This window comes from Micrasema longulum, unplaced genomic scaffold (genome assembly GCF_059751315.1).
Source record: "Micrasema longulum isolate JH-2025_06_02 unplaced genomic scaffold, ASM5975131v1 h1tg003088l, whole genome shotgun sequence".
NCBI classification, from domain to species: Eukaryota; Metazoa; Arthropoda; class Insecta; order Trichoptera; family Brachycentridae; genus Micrasema; species Micrasema longulum.
Genome location: NW_028280189.1, coordinates 47,859 through 66,506, shown reverse-complemented (window position 1 = coordinate 66,506; position 18,648 = coordinate 47,859). Strand labels below are relative to the sequence as shown.

The following is an 18,648-nucleotide window of genomic DNA, read 5'->3' as shown; positions in this document are numbered from 1 at the left end:
TTAGATACGATTTAATAAATGAGAGTAATGGATCTCTTATTCCCAAGGCATGTAATTTATACATGAGAATCTACTTTGTCAAATGCCTTAGAAAAATCTGTATAAAGAACGTTAATCTGCTGACCATTTTCGAGTGCTTTGACAATAACCTGGGTATAATCTACCAGGTTAGAGGTGGTTGATCTGGCAGATCTAAATCCATGCTGTTCATCGATCAGTATATTCTTAAACATGGGCGTGATTTTGCTAGCAATAATAGCTTCAAACATTTTAGGGATACAAGATAATTTTGAAATAGGCCTATAATTGCTAACATCAGATTTATCGCCTGATTTAAAAATAGGCCTTATATAACTTATCTGCCTTAAAACATGTTGTACCTAGTTAGGTAGACTAGACATAATCCAGAGAAATCTATTACCTAAGCATGTACGTAGCAGATATAGAAATTGTAATTTTTTGTTAATTAACCATTATTATTATATTATTATATATTATATTATTATTATTAAAAAGCTTTCTCGTAATCAAGATATATGACATCTGTAGGATGACATTTGTTCCACTCTCCAGTTCAAGTATATAATGCCTAAATTAGTTGATCAGTTAACAAAATAAGGTTATTGCAGCAGCTAGATAAAGGCACTGCTCTCTCTAAGTCGACGTCTCTGGTTACATGATAGTCTTGTTACATCATGGCGGCTAGATAACGGCACCGCTTTCTCATGAAACCATAACTTAACACAGATCTTCAAATGGTCGTTGATATGCAGCGATCGGAGTTCTGATGCAGTGCTCGATGCACTGTTGGATCCAGATAAGAGTGATGTTGAAGACGAATTAAAAAATTAAAAAAATATCATTATTGAAATAATTTATTTACATCCTAGGATTAAGTACCTACAACATAATATTATATCCAAGATACAGATGTCCAAGTTCATTGGTGGATGGTCTTCGTGATAGGGAAATATCACAAACTACGAATACCAATAAAAATATATAATTAATATATTACAATAGAGATGAAAAACATTTCAGAGAAGGTAATATAGAAGTCTAGGCATCTATAGAGCTTATGACCTGTCATTGGCTGATTTAAGTGGCCACTTTATACACTTGTAACATTCACCATTCTGCCCATATTTGAACATCTATATCCCTTCACTTTATGTAAAAGCTTTGTTACTATACGCACGTAAACATTATTCTCTACCTTCCGTTACGAATACAAGAGTTACTGGATACTCCACCCTGATGCTGCAAAAAAATAAATACAACCTTCGGTCAAAGAGGATTGGCCTACTACTCGGTTAAAGTGTACAATCTACTTCCATTATCCATAAGGGCAATTAGTGAGTTCTCACAATATAAAATTGCTATTAAGAAATGGATAGTGGAAGTGGGTTGCGCGCGGATCGATGAGTGGATCAAGCCAAATAGGTAGAATGTGTGTACTGTGTATGAAATTTGTTCTATTGGTCTGTATAAATTGGTTATGTTTTTTATGATTATTTTAGTTTTTTATTGTTTATTATGTTAAAGATAATTAGGTTAATTGGATTAATTACGTTTTTTTATTGTCATTATTATGTTAACATAGTTAAATAGCTAATCTCAGGCATGTTTCACATTTTGTAAAATGTTTCTCTCGGCACGGGACACCCCAGTGAGGGAAAATTATTCTGTATAAATAAATAAATTATTTCATCTGTTGATGTTTGTGAAGTTAAAGAGCTGGTGAAATAATTCAATTACACGAATCTCACCCGCATAAATAAAGGTTTCAGCCCTTTAACTACACATATTCACTGAAGTCTAAATATATATGAATTTACTGTGTACTAGAACGAGCCACAGTTGATTAATTTGTGATCCACTGTACCCGACCTAGAGTAAACGAAAATACGATAATTGAGCTACAGTAATACTTAATTTCAGTTTTTGTATTTAGACCATTACAAAATTACAGCCCTCCAAAAAAGGGTGATTCACGTCAGCACCCTGCCTCATACGTATTTTTATTATTATATCTGCAGTTTGTGAAAAAATCCCCACTCGAGGGCCATAATCCTGGAAAGAAACACGGAATACGTTTGTATAAAGAAAAGTCAGACTGCATTTCCTCGTAATAACTCCCTAGGGAGAAAAGCCTGTCTACAAATATCTACGCACACTCAAAACCCATCATTCATTATTTACTTTATTATTTACAACAAAACAACAAGAAATTTAACAATAATAAATAAATAATATTAGTAATTTTATTAATTAAAACTAATTTGAAATCTTTCTCTTCAGACAGTCAGCGGCCGTCCCATACGTTTTTCTTTTACTTGTCCTTTTGCTCGTAGTCTGTGTACTTGGGGTAAGAGTAGAGGCCCTTGTCGTCCGTCTTCAGCTGAACTCCTCGCTCGAGCCTTTCGCTGGAGGCCTTGGCCTCCAGCAGCGCCGAGTTCTGCTGTTTCAGCTTTATGATAGCCAGGTTGTGCTCGATCTCTTCCAGCGCTGGCGGCTCCGACCTGGAACGCAGAAACAGTTCAGGTAGATAGGAGAAAACAAACTCAAACATAGTCGTAGTGGTTTAGCCGGACAATCGAATTTCTCTCATAGTTAAAAGCAAAACATTTAATGGGCATGAAATAAAAAGGGTGTTAAATATATGCCAGTAAAGACAAAGCGGTTTGCTTTCGAGCCTGCCTTTGGAATACCGGGGGCAAAATAGCCAATAAACACCTTTATTCATATTTCATGCCAAAGTGCGCCATATTATTTGAAGGTTGGAAGATAAAATGTTGTGTACGATCTCAATCGCCGACTGGGGACACTCAGGGTTATATTCTCTAAACAAAATGTAGAATCAACATTACAATAAATTATTTTATCATGGGGGTGAGATTCATCCGGCTGAACCAATTCACATACTGGGCAACGCCTGAAAACAAAAAATGTTTTCCCTCTCTGTTGCAACAAATTTAAATATGAATAACTACTTTGGGCGGAAATCCAGCCAGTCTGCAAGCATTTGGACATACTCAAAACATTGTAGAAATAAAAATGCTCAGTTTCATATTGACGATTTAGCCTGTTTACCGTCTGTTGGATGTTAACTTAAGTTGGGTCTGTTTTTTCCAAATTGAAAAATAAGCACCAAAACCTCAACAAATTGGTAAAGGGTATACGTCGTTCGAAATAAAATTTTCTGCTCTAAAAGATCTTATTTTTGCTTTTATGTTGGATATATTATTTTATTTGATTACAAGCCTTCAAAATGGAATGTCAAGGAGACGAAAGTGAGCATTTTATTTTTATTTCTTTATAGCATTTCGCTCAAAATCTTTTACCTTCGGAACCTCAGCCATGATTCCCATTCAGCCGGCATCTCCTGGTCGAAACCCGCTTCTCCGGACGTAGGAGTGAACCATCGAGACGGCTTCCTCTTCCCGACTGAAGGATCGGCGGGGATCTCGAAATATCTGTTCCCCAAATAGTCTTCGCCTGTAAATAAAACAAGATCGGATAAATCCATCGACCGAACATTACGTAACGGCAAAATAGGGACCGTCGACGTATTAATACATCAATGCCTGCCCGTCTTAAATCCACACGATTACGAAACCAAAAACAAGAAAAGGCGGACTGATCCCAAATAAACGACCTCGGTTAGAGGAGATAGCGACAAATGTTGAAGGAGCCCGAGGCCCATAACAGGCTGTAGAACCACCGATGATGATGAAAAGCTAACGCAATATCTTGTAGACCGAATAATTATCTTTCGAATGACGAATAGCCTTTACCATTTTGTTTTACTTTTGTGTTCATTTATAAATTTTGAGAAAAACAGACACAATATAAACAAAATTAACAAAAATATATAAATAAATCCAGTGGCGGCTTTCCCTTATGTCCTTTGGATCAATGATCCCCCAAAATTTGCCAACAATTAAAATAATTGACTTAAAATACATTCTAAAGAACGACAACAAACCATCACGCCGGTTTCCGTAGGCAAAAGTTAAGCACTATAAATCTTTTCAACGAAAGAAAATACGGTTTTAAAAAAACATCAAAATTGCGATAGACAAGAGAAAAAATTTTAGTTACAATTTTTTTATCGTTTTATTTATTAGTTTTTATTATTTTATTATTAATAATACACATATTTATTTATTTATTTACGATTCCATGAACCTTTTACATAATTACAAAAAACCGGTGAAAAAATACAACAAAAAAAAGCATAATATTAAAAAAAGTACAACAACAACAACAAACCATCACGCCGTTTCCCCGTAAGGATAGGCAGAGAGGATAGAATGCCATATCACTCAATTTTTGCATACAGACCTCGCTTCCTCTACATTCATACATCCTCTCATGCACGCACGCTGATTATTCCTACTTTTGACTTTTTGATTTGATGGACTTGATCGTGCCATGTCTTTCTCGGTCTTCCTCGTTTTCTGCATCCATCAACATTCGCATCGTAGATCCTTTTAGCCGTTCTTTCGCTCCACATGTCCAAACCAACGCAGCACCCCTTTCTTGATTCTGTCGATAATGCATGCCTCAGCCTTGCACAGTTCACGGATCTCGACATTTGTGCACCTATCATACATCGTTTTACCACACATCCGCCTGAGGGATCGCATTTCGACAGCATTTAACCTACTTTCATCATCATTTTTCCAATTGCATAATTCGCTCCCATACATTAGAGTTGGCTCTAGAACTCCATTGTGAACTGCTAGTTTAGCCTCCTGCGATAAACAATCTTCATGTTTTTATAGATGTTATCTAGAATACTATTAAGCACATGCGCTGTCAAATATTTATGTTACCGTCCCAAAGCTGATGTTTTATCTCGAGATTTTCTCATCAGAAAGTAAGAGATGAGCGTACATGAACATCGGAACATTTCGCTCAAAATTAGTTGGATCGCGGGCATTGTCCCGGTAGAGATAACAATATTTATTTATTTATTAAGGAAATCATACAGTCTTTGTATAAATACAAGGTACAAATGAACAATTAAAAAAGGTAAGACCAATTACAGATTTCACACTAATTTATTATGAATGCAGGAGGAGAGGGGAAAAAAATTCTAAAAAAGTAAAAATATAAATATTAAATAAAAAGTACATAAAAGGGAGAAGACATTGTATGGCTCCAAGTCTACTTCCCCTCCTCTCTCTCTGCTTCCATGAACATTTATATTTATTAGTAAAAATTCACAACTAACAATAATTAATTAGATGTACATATGAATAAGTATAAATTAAGAATTGAAATTAAAAGGTAAAATTAAAATCAAAAGTAAAAGTTAAAATTAAAGTTGAAAATTAAAATTAAAATTTAATTAAATATAAAACAAGGAAGATAAGAATACTATTTTATTTTATTTATTTTTGCACCACAACAGGCCAGAAGGCCCAATTACAGTGGTGAATTACATCACAGAACACCCAGGCTTGAGAAAATACACATTTTATTTTTTTTTGTGTTCTCACCGGGAATCGAACCCGGAACCTTTCATGTGTGAGTCAAGCGTCTTGACCACTACACCACGGAGGCCGCCAAATAATAATATAACATTGGCATTGGTCTAGACTGGAAGAGATACAATGATTAATTAATGAATTTCTATGTATTTTACATACCTGTACTTAAAAAGGACGAATTCTTAATGGAAACGATTAACACAAGTTTATATTTTCTGGTCCCTTTTTACAAGATTGAAATGTGCATTGTGAATTAATATTATTATAATATATTTTATTTATTTATTTATTCATATTTTTTCGCTTACAAACTATAATTAATAATAAAAATAATGTGACCTCACTGGGGTTTCCCGTGCCGAGGACACTTAACAATTTAGTTTTTTTTTATTACATTTGAGAATAAACAAAGAAGACTCACTTAAAAAATAAACATAATTAACAAATATTCAGACAGTTTTAAAAACAAGGTATTTATATATATCTATATTATTTATATTAAAAAACACACAATGAAAACAACAAAAACCTAACATAAGCCATACAGTTGTGGAGCAGTTGATTCAGCATTGGTATGGGCGAATGAGACAATCCATTTTACTTCTACCTAGCTCCACTATCCATTTTTTTATAGCCTTTTTAAACATTTTCTCATTACTAATTGCTTTAATAGATAGTGGAAGTAGGTTATAGATTTTAATTGAATAATACTCAAAATCCCTTTGTCTGAAAGTGGTATTAGTTTGTATTTGTTTAAGTTGTTTATGTGTTGAGGATCTAGTGATTATATTATTTGTATGTGATGTATTGTGGGGGTTATGTCTTTCATTTGAGTAAGAGTAGTTTTTGAATATTATTATATATTGTTTGTTTGTTTATATATTGTTATTATATTTCCTGTTTCGTATGCACTAAACTCAAATTGACTATTAAAATTTAAATCCTGTAAGTTTTTAGTAATTTGCTGTGTTTTAAACGTTTAATTTACTAGTAATTTTTATTTGTGGAATTACGAAGACGACAGTTGAGTGAAAGATGTTTTTTGACACTGAATTTGAATTAAGTTAAGTGAAGTTTTAAGTATACAGTTGTAAAGCTTCCTTGAGGTGATTTTTCACTGAAATTGCGCTATATAAATCAGCCAAATAATATTATTATAAATACATAGAATTAAGAATAGTCCAGAAGGAGAGTAGAATCATATTTGAATACATCAGACTGTGTCCAAAAATTCCCCCACTATGCCCACTTTCACTGCGTGCATTCGTCATGTCACCGCGTAATGTTGCACGGTGGGAAAAAATAAAATCATAACACAAATGTAAGGTAATTTTTCTATTAATATGTATTTCATTGATATGTAATTATGCTTTATTTTTTTAATACTCCGTTTTATTATTATGTTTATTGTTAAAAAACAAAAAATAAAAAATAAAAAAAATATAAAAAAAGGTAAAAAAAAGCAATCTGTTAATTTATCTAAAATTTTATTGTGCACGCGGAAATATTAATTTACACAACAGAGTAGAAAAGTAAAGGGTCATTTAATAAGAGTAATTGAATTAATGAGCTTTGAACTAAAAATATTTAAAAAATATATTTTACATAAAACGGATATTTTTATATAATATTAAATAATATTTGTTGTTTTAAAGATAATGACGGTCAAATGTCCACGATAGAGTCCGACATCCAATTTTCATTAGATGAGCAAAGCAGGGTAAAAAAAATTAGTACCCTGGCAAAACTAACGAAATTTCAATTTTGGTTCTTCGACAATCTGACAGATGGAAAAATAATTCACTTTTTAAGTAATGCATTTGCTACTTATACATTCATTTGCTAATTACACATGAAATGTGATGCATCCTGTTTCTTTAAGATCCTAGCAGTATTTCTACACTTTAAAAGGACACAGCACGGCGGCATAGTTTAATTCGAAAGAATTGCGTACTGAGCGACGTCTACAAAGAAACTAATGGGTCAAAACGTAAACATACTCATTTATGAGTAGTTTAGTCGCCTTCTGTTTGATGTGCGTATGCGGTTTCTGGACTATTCTAAATTATATGTATAAATATACAAAAACAGTGGCAAACACAGAAATAAAATTAAAGAAACACATCAAAAACCCATAACTTCAGCATACAAGACAAAATATCAAAAGATAATATCCAAAATAAAAGTATTATAATTGAAAAACATACCGACAAGTTTCCCATTCGGCTTCGTTACGCCTTTAAAAGAATTAATAAAGTTCGTAAAGACATTTCTCCACAAATGCGGCGTCCTTTTCGCCATACTACTCAGTCAAATACTGGAATAAAACAATAGTGAATTCTTTTACAAAAGGCTCTGCGTATTTTATATTTTCGTAGAGAATTGTAAAAATTTCAAAATCCTAACCTAACTTACAAATAAAACGTCAAAATGAATCATAGACAAAGTACAAATCGATTCGTTAAGCAGAGACATAATATTTATTGTTTGTGTTCGTAAATATTTGATAACTGGTTATGTATATCAAAACTTATTGTCGCGAATTGCAGAGGTTATCAAAGATTTTAAACGACTGTGCAACTTTTCTATTGTAAAAGTGTCGTTTTATGATAAATCGGAATATTGTGATTGTGACAGCTATAAAATAATCAAAGGTATTTCACACAGATTTTTATTGACCCAACGATGTTTTGAGAAAGTCCAAATGTCTGCAGACAGACTAGATTTCATTCACTAAATTATTCATCATCATCATTTCCCTTTCCGCACCTAATGTTGCATACGGCACTGCATTGGTTCACCAATCGCAGCGTATCTTGATCATTTTTGTTACATGAAGGTAAAATGATCAGTCTTACGCTTCAGGTACCAGTCCAGGGACTATGAAATATTCTGGTGTGAAAACACCATTTTAATCCATATTTCATATCAACCATTTCGGGAATCGATATTGCTAGGATCTTAAAGAAACAGGATGCATCACATTTCATGTGTAATTATCAAATGAATGTGTATGTAACAAATGCATTACTTAAAAATTGAATTATTTTTCCATCTGTCAGATTTTCGAAGAACCAAAATGAACATTTCGTTAGTGTTGCCCAGGGTAGTATTTTTTTTACCCTACTTTGCTCATCTAATGAGAGAACTAATGAAAATTGGATCTCGGATTAAACAACTCTATCGTGGACATTTCACCGTGACCCTTTACTTATCTACTCTGTGTTTGCAATCAATATTTCCGCGTGCACAATAAAATTTTAGAGAAATTAACAGATTGCTCTTTTTTTTACCTTACATTTGTGTTATAATTATATTTCTTCCCATCATGCAACATTACGCGGCGGCATCACGAATGCGCGCGGCGAAAGTAAGGTATAGTGGGGGAATTATTGGACACAGTCCGATATATTCAAATATGATTCTACGCTACTTCTGGACTATTCTTAATTCTATGTATGTACATATACAGGGTGTTCATCAAACCCTGTCTCATACGAAACCACGATGATCCTGGACACGCTCGAGTGAATCAGAAAGTGTACACAATAATGGGGCGACCAGACCGGAGAAATACATTCTATTATATTTTTTTACCATTTAATAGATGTCTTCGAATTCATTGCATCCGATGCTAACTCCCATATCTTGGATCGAAGGCACTTGGAAAACTGATAATGGAAATGGTTCCTATCCGACTATCGACCCATTTAGCTATGGGGAAACTTTGACTTTTGAATGCGCAGGTAATTTTTTTGACTAATTTTCAATATTTTTTATTTGCACCACAACAGGCCAGGGCCCAATGAGGAAATTCAGCGGTCTTTTTATTTGTTAATAGACTATTCAACTAAGCCAAAAAGATTTTTTAAACATTTTTATGTATTGTGTTATCAGCGCTATGATTTTTTAAAGTTTTGTATTTCTGAAATTACTCCGCGTGTGACGTCTCAAGTTCTCTCTGCTTCTTCTCGGTCAGTTTTGCCAATCGGTCCATCGACGGTAAGTAAACCGGGTGGTTGCGCGAGTGGTTGGTGGGATTGAGTGGTTTGTAGCTAGATGGACCGCCAGTGGATGATGGTCCACCTATCCTACCCATCCTGTGATCTCCCAACTTTCAATGTTTGTTTATTCTTCTCCTCTCTATGGCCATGGGTAGCTACGGTTCCTGTGAGAACAATTTTCCAGATCCATAGCCACCAACATTAACAATCACTTTTTTCTCTTTTGATAATTTGTATTATCAGCAACCGCATGTTAATTTTTTATCTGCTCTCACCCGCTCGTCTTTTAATCATCTGCCCGCATCCGCACACTTTTACATTTTCTGACCGCTGCGCCGCCACATTCATCTATATATTTCCCGAATAACTGTAGTGAAAGTGCAGTGTTCATCGAAAAAGGGAAACACTATCCAGAAGCCAGGACTTGGAGATTTATTATCCGGATTCCTGTCCCTGATCCCCTTTTCTTACTTCCCGAAGGTAGGATTTTTGTCTGCTATAGTTTGTTTGGCCGCATACCGTTCTTGTCTGCATCTGACATCATCGCGCAAACACATCTTTTCTCACCCCGCAAAAATTAACACAGATCAACGATTCCAGCTGCAAAAAGACGATTTTGCTTAAGTTTGATTGGTTTTGGTCTACTGGTTTTGTTGATCTTCGCAAAAACAATGATCATGGACAGCGGTGGTTTTGCTTTTAACCCCCTCAATTACAGAGGTGAATTACCGCACAGAACATCCCTCATCGGGAATCGAACCCGGAACCTTCCGTGCATGAGTTATGTGCCTTAGCCATTACACCACGGAGGCCGCGTTGTTGGAATAAAACAGCGGACGCCACATCATATCTCAATAATCTGTTACATGAAGGTAATGTGATCAGTCTTACTCTTCAGGCGCCAACCCAGTGACAATGAAATATTGCAGTGTAAAATATTTAGTTTATTCAGCTCAGTGGTTTTAAAAAAAAACAAGATTATCTAACAAAGACTAATTTAAAAAATAAAAAAAATGATGTATCAAATTAGCGGCACTATGATTTTTCAAAGTTTTATTTATTTATTTATACTTTTACATTGTTTGTATTCTTTTTTATACAGAATAATGTTCCCGTTCCGTGCCGAGGGAAACATTTAAGAAAATGTGAAACATGCCTAAGATTAGCTATTTAACAAAGTTAACATAACAATAACAATAAAAAAAACATAATTAATCTAATTTACCTAATTATCATTAACATAATAAGCAATATAAACTAAAATAATCATAAAAAACATAAACAATTTATATAGACCAATAGACCAAATTTCACAAACAGTACACACATTTTACCTATTTGGCTTGATCCACTCGTCGATCCGTGCGCAACCCACCTCCACTTTCCATTTCTTAATAGCAATTTTATATTGTGAGTACTTACTAATTGTCCTAATGGATAATGGAAGTAGATTGTACACTTTAACCGAGTAGTAGGCCAATCCTCTTTGACCGAAGGTTGTATTTATTTTTTAATTTTTTTGCAGCATCAGGGTGGAGTATCTAGTAACTCTTGTATTTGTGAAAGAAGTTATGGAAGGTAGAGAATAATGTTTAAAAATTACTCCGTCCGTGATGTCACAAGCAGGCTTCCCCGAAACTATCATTGGTTGATTTTGTGAAATTTAGTTCATTCTTCAACAATTCCAATACATCTTGGCATAAAATAGATTAGAATTATTTATTTATGACAAAATACATCGTTTTTAACTTTATATATTACATATTTTATTTGTGCAGAGTTAATGGTGCCTTAAAGTCTGTCGTAGCAAATAAGTGTCTATCGCAAGAGGCTAAATTAGCAGTTCATAATGGAGTTCTGGTACCAACCCTAATGTATGGAAGCGAAGCATGGAGTTGGAAAAAAAGGGACGAAAGTAGACTGAATGCTGTTGAAATGCGATCCCTCAGACGAATGTGCGGAAAAACAATGTATGATAGGTGCCCTAATGTCGAAATTAGAGCAGAATGCAAGGCTGAGTTGAGCATTATCGTCAAAATTAAGAAAGGTCTTTTGCGATGGTTCGGTCATGTGGAGCGAATGAATGATGAAAGAACGGCTAAAAAGATTTATGATGCGAATGTGTCCGGTTGTAGAAGTCGAGGAAGGCCGAGAAAGACATGGCATGATCAAGTACAACAAATTCTTGAAAGTGGTCATGTGAAAAGTCGGAATAATCGACGTGCGTGCATGAGAAGATGTATGAATGCGAAGGAAGCAAAGGAAGTGTGCCAGGACAGAGTGGTGTGGCGTTCTATCCTCTCTGCCTACCCCTCCGGGGAAATGGCGTGATGGTTAGTTAGTTAGTTAGTTATTTTATTTGTACGAAATATTCCCAATCAGCAAAAGTGCTGGTATGAGGGGATATTATATATTATGACACAATAGTTTTCACATGTCACTCGTCACACGGGCTGTATGAACTATTTTATATTTACAAGACATTAGAAAGTGTATTGTAGAACTTTGTGGCTGTGTACACAAAACTGTTTCTTTTTCTGTTAATCTTAGGTTATTCGCAAGTTAGATTATTTGATTATGTTTTGTTATTATTTATTTTGAATTTAAAAATGATAGGTGATGAATGATAAGAGAATTATTACAGATTAACTAAATTTAAATAAAATAATTCATTCCACGTTTGACACCCTTGCGATTTTATGTTTTGATGAGTGATGAGAGTGAATTGTAGAAATTGATTGCCGTATACAAAAAACTGTTTCTTTTGTTGGTCCTAGGTTGTTCTCAAGTTAAATTATTTGATCCTCTTGTATTATAGCCAAATTCAAATGAAATATTTGTCTTTATTTTATTATTTTTCATCTTTACCTTTTCTGTGTAAATTAATTCATCTAATTATTATTTATATCACTACAGAGATGGGTAGAATTTTTGTTTCAAGATTATGGATATTCGAGCGTTTACAGGGCTTATGACCTGTCATAGGTTGGGTTCAAGTGGCCACTTTTATGTAGAATTCTACAACATTCCCCATTCCGCTTATTAGCGAATATCCATATCGGTGACATTTTTTGGTTTTTGTATATATGTCATGAAACAAGGAAAGCTTTCGCTAGCGCGTTTGGAGCGCCATCTATGTATTTGATATTGAGGTTAAATGTCACCGATATGGATATTCGCTAATAAGCGGAATGGGGAATGTTGTAGAATTCTACATAAAAGTGGCCACTTGAACCCAACCTATGACAGGTCATAAGCCCTGTAAACGCTCGAATATCCATAATCTTGAAACAAAAATTCTACCCATCTCTGTAGTGATATAAATAATAATATACCTACTCCCTCTTGGGATAAAACCCAGAATTGTGTGTGTATAAATATGTAAATATATATACACATACCAAAAATAATATTGTGTAATTCATCTAAATTGAGCATTTTTGTTATTCTTTATAAATCTGTGGTTCTAGTATATTTATTAAAATTAAATGTTACTTTAAGTGCTTTATTCATCGTGCTTTGTATTGATTCTTGCATCTGTTTACTAGGTACATTGCGACCATATTATTAATCCATATACAAAGTGTGGAAGTATGAAAGCATTTTATATGGTCTTAGGAAATATGACCACATTTCTAATTATCGTAGGCTGAATTGGCTCAAAATTAGACAGCGGAGAGACTATCACTCTCTCTTACTTCTGTTCAATGTACTTCATAGTCCTAACGCTCCCGCTTATCAGTTTATGGTTAACCTCTTCGTTCTATTTCTCAAGGCACTCTCTTAATACCCATCCACAATTCCTCTTTCTTCTCTAACTCTCCACTGTGGAATCATCTCGCATCCACCATCAGAGATGTTACTACATTATCTCTGTTTAAATCACGTCTGAAGAAACATCTCCTTTCTCTTCCTTAATCTCTCCACCTTTTTTCTTTCCTCTTTTTTCCTTTTTCCCATTGAGTAATAGTTTTTATTTAAGCTAATTTATAAACAAATATGTTTATATATCTTTAACTTTTTGATCTTTATTTTCTATTGAATACTTTCTGTAACTTGAAATATAAAAATAAAACTATTATTTAATTGGTTGGTTGGAAGAAATTGCCATCTGGCAATAAGCCCGCCAATGTACAAATAACATTATGTCCAAAAAGTTAAATATATCATTAATTTTGTACTTTTGTCAAAGACTTCTGTTCTTCTCATTATTCCAATAATTGGACCCAGTTTTTTTATAACTGTTAAATAAATATTGTTTTTCTCAATCCTAATGAACACCGTTGTGTATTCATTTTGGCAGCTTTTGCGAATCTTCGTATTGTCCCAGCGTTCTGTCCTATGCGGTCGAGGCTGTTCACTGAGCTCGGACATGACAATATTGTCATGTTTATTGGGTTGTCCAGGATACTTAAAACAGTGTGTGAAGTGCCCGCATAAATCAGACAGTGGCAGCTCATAAACCCTGTAAATACCTTGAAAATGTTTTCCCTCAAACAAATTTTTAATCATGTAAATGAATTGTAGGCCAGCCGATGTTCGTGTATTCAGCCGACTCTTGGAATTTAGACACAAAAGCTCCCATGCATAAGGAGAGAGGATTTTTAAGGATACGACCGGACACCAAAGGAATCTCGCTTCTCCTTTCTCACAATTTCGGTGTCAATACTATAGAAGAAGGTAAGCCATGCATCTAAAATAATACTGTACAAAACTCTGATTAAACCAATCCTGACATGCCTCCGAAACCTGAATATTGAGGGAACCATTGCAGCTTTCGAAAGAAGAATCCTCAGCGTTATCTATGGGCCTGTGAGAGGAAACAACCATTGGCCTAGTCACTACAATAGAGAGCTATACGATATCTACCGAGCGCCTGATGTAATCATCTCCATCAAAGTAGGACGCTCGGGGTGGGCTGGCCATATAATTGGAATGCACGACTAAAACTCCCAACTCTCTCTGTGCCACAAGGACGACAAAGACCGGGAAGGCCCAAAATGCGATGGATGGACTGCATCAGCGCAGATATGACAATGTTGGAAGTGAGGCACTGGAGAGGAAGGGCAGCAGACCGGCAAGAGCGGAGGAGACTTCTGGATTCAGCCGAGGTCCACCCAGGGCTGTCGAGCTTATGATGAAGATGAAGCCATGCATCTATCGTATAAACTTAATGTAATGTTCACAGAAAAACCGAAATTTCCTGTAGCTAACGCGCTACTGGAGTGTGGAGTACACGGCCGCGTCCACCAGTTGTAATGTGGCTGAGGCCAGGCCACCCAGTTGCGTCTCGCCAAGGCCGGAGATGTCCTCGAAAGGAGCTCTTACTTCAGGTTGAAGTGTTCAATTCATCGTGGAAGACGAAAACTGCCTCCACAAACTAGTGATTATCATACTTGGTATTATCCTTGGCTCTACCCGACCGAGCATCAGGTTCTCGACGCCCTGGACGTCTGCTGCTCACTGTTGTCGGCACTTCATGTTAGAACTACGGGATGCGAACCTGTAATGTATGTTTGTAATATATATGTTATATTTAAATAAATGAATTGAATTGAGCGAGTGAAATTGTCCAACTGGCACTTTGCACCTTTTGTACTTTATAACATATGGTACAGAGGCACTGCCATTTGTTGACAGACTCAAAATGTTTTTTTATGCTTTGTAGCTCACAGCCTTTTTTAAATTTGTTGCAACAGAGAGGGAAAACATTTTTAAGCAGGGAACCTACCTGGTAAAAGAAGAAGTATACAAAAACGGAAAATTGTTTTCAGGCGTTGCCTAGTAGGTGAATTGGTTCAACCGGATGAATCTCACCCGCATGATAAAGGTTTCAGCTCTTTTACTTCACAAAAGTCAACAGATGGAAGAGTTGAGGAAATGTGGATGTTCAAACATGGGCTGAATGGTGCATGTTACACAGTGTGTAAAGTGGCCACTCAAACCAGCCAATGACAGGTCATAATTAAGGAATGATGACTATTGTCCATGCGATAATATTTCTTCACGGAGTATCGACCATCTGTTATTTCAGTGCATTTACAACGCCATAATCTTGAAGCAGAATGCAGGAAAGATGGAATATCCTCAACAGATATCCACACTGTAGTTAAAAGTAGTTATCGCGCGCCATTGTTCTTGGACTTTGCAACAATGGTGATTGGACTCATAAAGGCAATAAACCAAAATCAGTGATCGAATGTCCCATTTCCAAGACAAACAAAAATGATTTTTTCCGAGTACCTTAGCCTTGTACATGACACGTAAGGCTACTAAATACAGGGGTCCAAATATGTACTATTTAAAAAAAATTAAAATCTCTCCTAGGGAGGAAATCTGGCCTGTCTTCAAACATGCTCGAAACATTGTTGAAATTTCCTATCGATTTATTTTTCAGGTACCTACGGCGATGATAGACAAATAGCTTTAAAGTCTGTTCAAATCTCCCGGATTACCGGAGCCAAAGATCCTCCGGTCGTCAGCATAGAGAGATGCATGAAACTCCTTTCTGCGGATACCTTGGAGATCACCACAGCGATGGAAACTGGCCGAACGCCGCTTACTCGGCATTTACAAGCTGTATACAAGAAGATGTAAATACTCGTATGCTGAGATGTCCAAATCAAAGATTTTAAATACATGTTTTTCTAAGGCAATTATTGTTTTCTCATTTACCTAACTAATTTTATTTTCATATAAAACTGAAATTTGAGATTTTGTGATGACTGAAAATTTTGCTTTTGATGAGAACTAGAGTATACTGCGAAATATCTTAAAAACATACAAAAAATATTTTGAACGCCGTCACTAATTCTTCGGAGTGTTCTCATCGAAGAGAACTTGTGACGTCTCATGCGGGGTAATTTCAAAATAATGTAAAATATACAGGGTGTTCTTTAAACCCTGGCACATCCGAAACCACGATGATCAGTATGGGCAAAAAGACATATTAGCATATTAAAAAAAATATTAAGAACAAACAAATATTTTAAAAAGAAAATATTTAAAAAAACAAATGGTTGCGTACTCCTGCAGGATAGAAGCGAGGGGGCGCCGCCGCGCGGTTGGCGGTATATTAGACTCTTCCCTCCTCGTTTCTCCCCTGCAGAAGTAAGCAACAATTTGTTTTTTTTAATATTTTATTTTTGTAAATTTCATTCGCTCTAATAAATTATTTTAATGTGCCAATATGTCTTCTTGCTCATACTGATCATCGTGGTTTCGGATGTGACAGGGTTTAATGAACACCCTGTATACACAAATATATTTCTGCGAAATTAGAAAAATTATACTGCGAAATATCTTGAAAATATATAAAAAATATTTTGAACGCCGTCACTAATTCTTCGGAGTGTTCGGGCAGATTTATGGTTTACAAGAAGCCAAGTCTTCAATGAGCAGAACTCATCGAAGAGAACTTGTGACGTCACATGCGGGGTAATTTCAAAATAATGTTTAGTATATACACAAAAATATTTTTGTAAATCGGCTTATTTTAATGGCTTATTAAAATCAAATTTTCAAAGCCACTGATTTTATTCATTTTATTGCTTCAAAAACAACAAAAAAAAATTGTGAGGCCCAACGGAGCGATAATTCTAGGCCTGAAGGGCCGATCGTCTTAGGCATGTCGGGCCGATGAAACGAGTTTCATAGCATGTAACAGTCTGTGATGGCCGATTGTTTTCTCTACGTTTAATATAAATACAATTCTAGCTAAAGAAGGTCTTCTTCTTCCTTGGCCTTTTTCTCTCCACTGCCGGATGGCGGCGTCTTCCAAACGTCTCCATTCCTTCCCATCACCCGCCTTCGTCATCGACCCATATTTTCTGTGGCCTTCTGACACTTCTTTCGTTTGCCCATGGTCTCCACTTTATTATTCTCGGTGTCCACCTGCCATGTCCTGCCCGCTGCCTTTTATTTTGCTGCATGATCTACAATGTCCACGCCTTAAGAAGGTCAAAAACCCATAATTATACATTAAGTGATTTATTTCAATAAAATAATTTATGGTGTAGATAAGTTCCTTATCTTTTAAAATAACCTGTCAATTATATAATAGACATATTTTGTCCACAGTGGTGGAATAAAAGATTTTTAAAATCAATAATTAATTATTTATATCATTTATTTTATTTATTTGAGACTTTATATACATATACAATATATACACGTACAAGGGCGGGCATATTGCCTTAAGGCAATTTCTTCCTACGTACCCAAACCATTCAGTTTGAGAAAATTACAAGTACATGGACATATTGAATCTTACAATTTTATACAAAAATAAAAACAAAGATTAACAAAATAAAAATGTATAAAAAAATTAACACTATACTATGAAGAGAGGAGAAGGGATGGGAAGGAAAGAAGAAGGAAAGAAGAAGGATAAAGGAACAATTTAAATATTTAGATAGTGACATTTCAACCTTGCCTTAAATGTAAATAACGAAGGGGCGTCTCTAAAATTAGTGGGTAGATTATTCCACAATCGAGCGGCTACTACTGCGAAAGAGGAGGCAAGAAAATTAGAGCGATGACAGGGTATTAAAAGGGTTCTCTCGTTACTAGAACGAAGAGATAGTCCGTGTTGTGAAAAAGGTTGGATGAGCTCTCTCAGATAAACAGGCGAAGTGGGATTATTTAAAATATTGTGAAGAAGTGATAGAATGTGAATGTTTCTTCTATGCCTGATGCTGAGCCAGTGTAGTTGCGTGCGCTACTCGGTTATGTGGTCGAATTTGTGAAGATTAAAGATATAACGAATACAAATATTCTGCAATCGTTCTAACTTATCAAGCAATTCAGAGTTAGCATCTGGATAACATACATCCGCGTAGTCGAGGAGTGGAAGAAGTAAGCTCTGGACTAATGACTAATATCATCTCTACCTTTCTCCTTTCAGCACCCAGTGGTGCATAGGGAACTGTATTGTTAAACGAAATGCGGTGTAGTCCAACTGTCCGAACTGTCCGGACTATTCAAACAGATTAATGTCTGAACGAACTGATCTACTGAAGTAACGTTGAAATGCGGTCTAAATTTTCTTCGTACAAACGAATTCCCATGTTTTCTCCTCAGTTTATGGCACCAGGCTATGTATGTTGATAGGAAGTTAAAATTTACCTTAAATTTTATTTATA

The 18,648-nt window shown here is 35.3% G+C and overlaps 2 protein-coding genes across 2 annotated transcripts; one reads left to right on the top strand and one right to left on the bottom strand.

Annotated features, from left to right (window-relative positions):
• Nucleotides 1-2,181: 2,181 nt before the first annotated feature.
• On the bottom strand, nucleotides 2,182-7,848 carry LOC148271119 (NADH dehydrogenase [ubiquinone] 1 alpha subcomplex assembly factor 2-like). Its single transcript, XM_088241812.1, has 3 exons — nucleotides 7,709-7,848; nucleotides 3,345-3,498; nucleotides 2,182-2,522 (listed from the first exon to the last, which is right to left on the bottom strand). The coding sequence occupies exons 1-3, from the start codon at nucleotides 7,800-7,802 to the stop codon at nucleotides 2,333-2,335; spliced, it is 438 nt and encodes a 145-aa protein (XP_088097938.1). The 5' UTR covers nucleotides 7,803-7,848; the 3' UTR covers nucleotides 2,182-2,332.
• Nucleotides 7,849-8,014: 166 nt separating this feature from the next.
• On the top strand, nucleotides 8,015-16,161 carry LOC148271118 (peroxynitrite isomerase THAP4-like). Its single transcript, XM_088241811.1, has 4 exons — nucleotides 8,015-8,155; nucleotides 9,109-9,247; nucleotides 14,033-14,185; nucleotides 15,903-16,161. The coding sequence occupies exons 2-4, from the start codon at nucleotides 9,109-9,111 to the stop codon at nucleotides 16,100-16,102; spliced, it is 492 nt and encodes a 163-aa protein (XP_088097937.1). The 5' UTR covers nucleotides 8,015-8,155; the 3' UTR covers nucleotides 16,103-16,161.
• The last annotated feature ends 2,487 nt before the right edge of the window (nucleotides 16,162-18,648 follow it).

Coding starts and splice junctions, on each gene's coding strand:
- LOC148271119 (XM_088241812.1), bottom strand. CDS start 7,802: ATGGCGAAAAGGACGCCGCATTTGTGGAGAAATGTCTTTACGAACTTT. Junction 3,499..7,708: donor GCCGAATGGGAAACTTGTCG/GTATGTTTTTCA, acceptor TTTTATTTACAG/GCGAAGACTATTTGGGGAAC. Junction 2,523..3,344: donor TCATGGCTGAGGTTCCGAAG/GTAAAAGATTTT, acceptor TCTGCGTTCCAG/GTCGGAGCCGCCAGCGCTGG.
- LOC148271118 (XM_088241811.1), top strand. CDS start 9,109: ATGTCTTCGAATTCATTGCATCCGATGCTAACTCCCATATCTTGGATC. Junction 9,248..14,032: donor TTTGACTTTTGAATGCGCAG/GTAATTTTTTTG, acceptor AATGAATTGTAG/GCCAGCCGATGTTCGTGTAT. Junction 14,186..15,902: donor TGTCAATACTATAGAAGAAG/GTAAGCCATGCA, acceptor TTTATTTTTCAG/GTACCTACGGCGATGATAGA.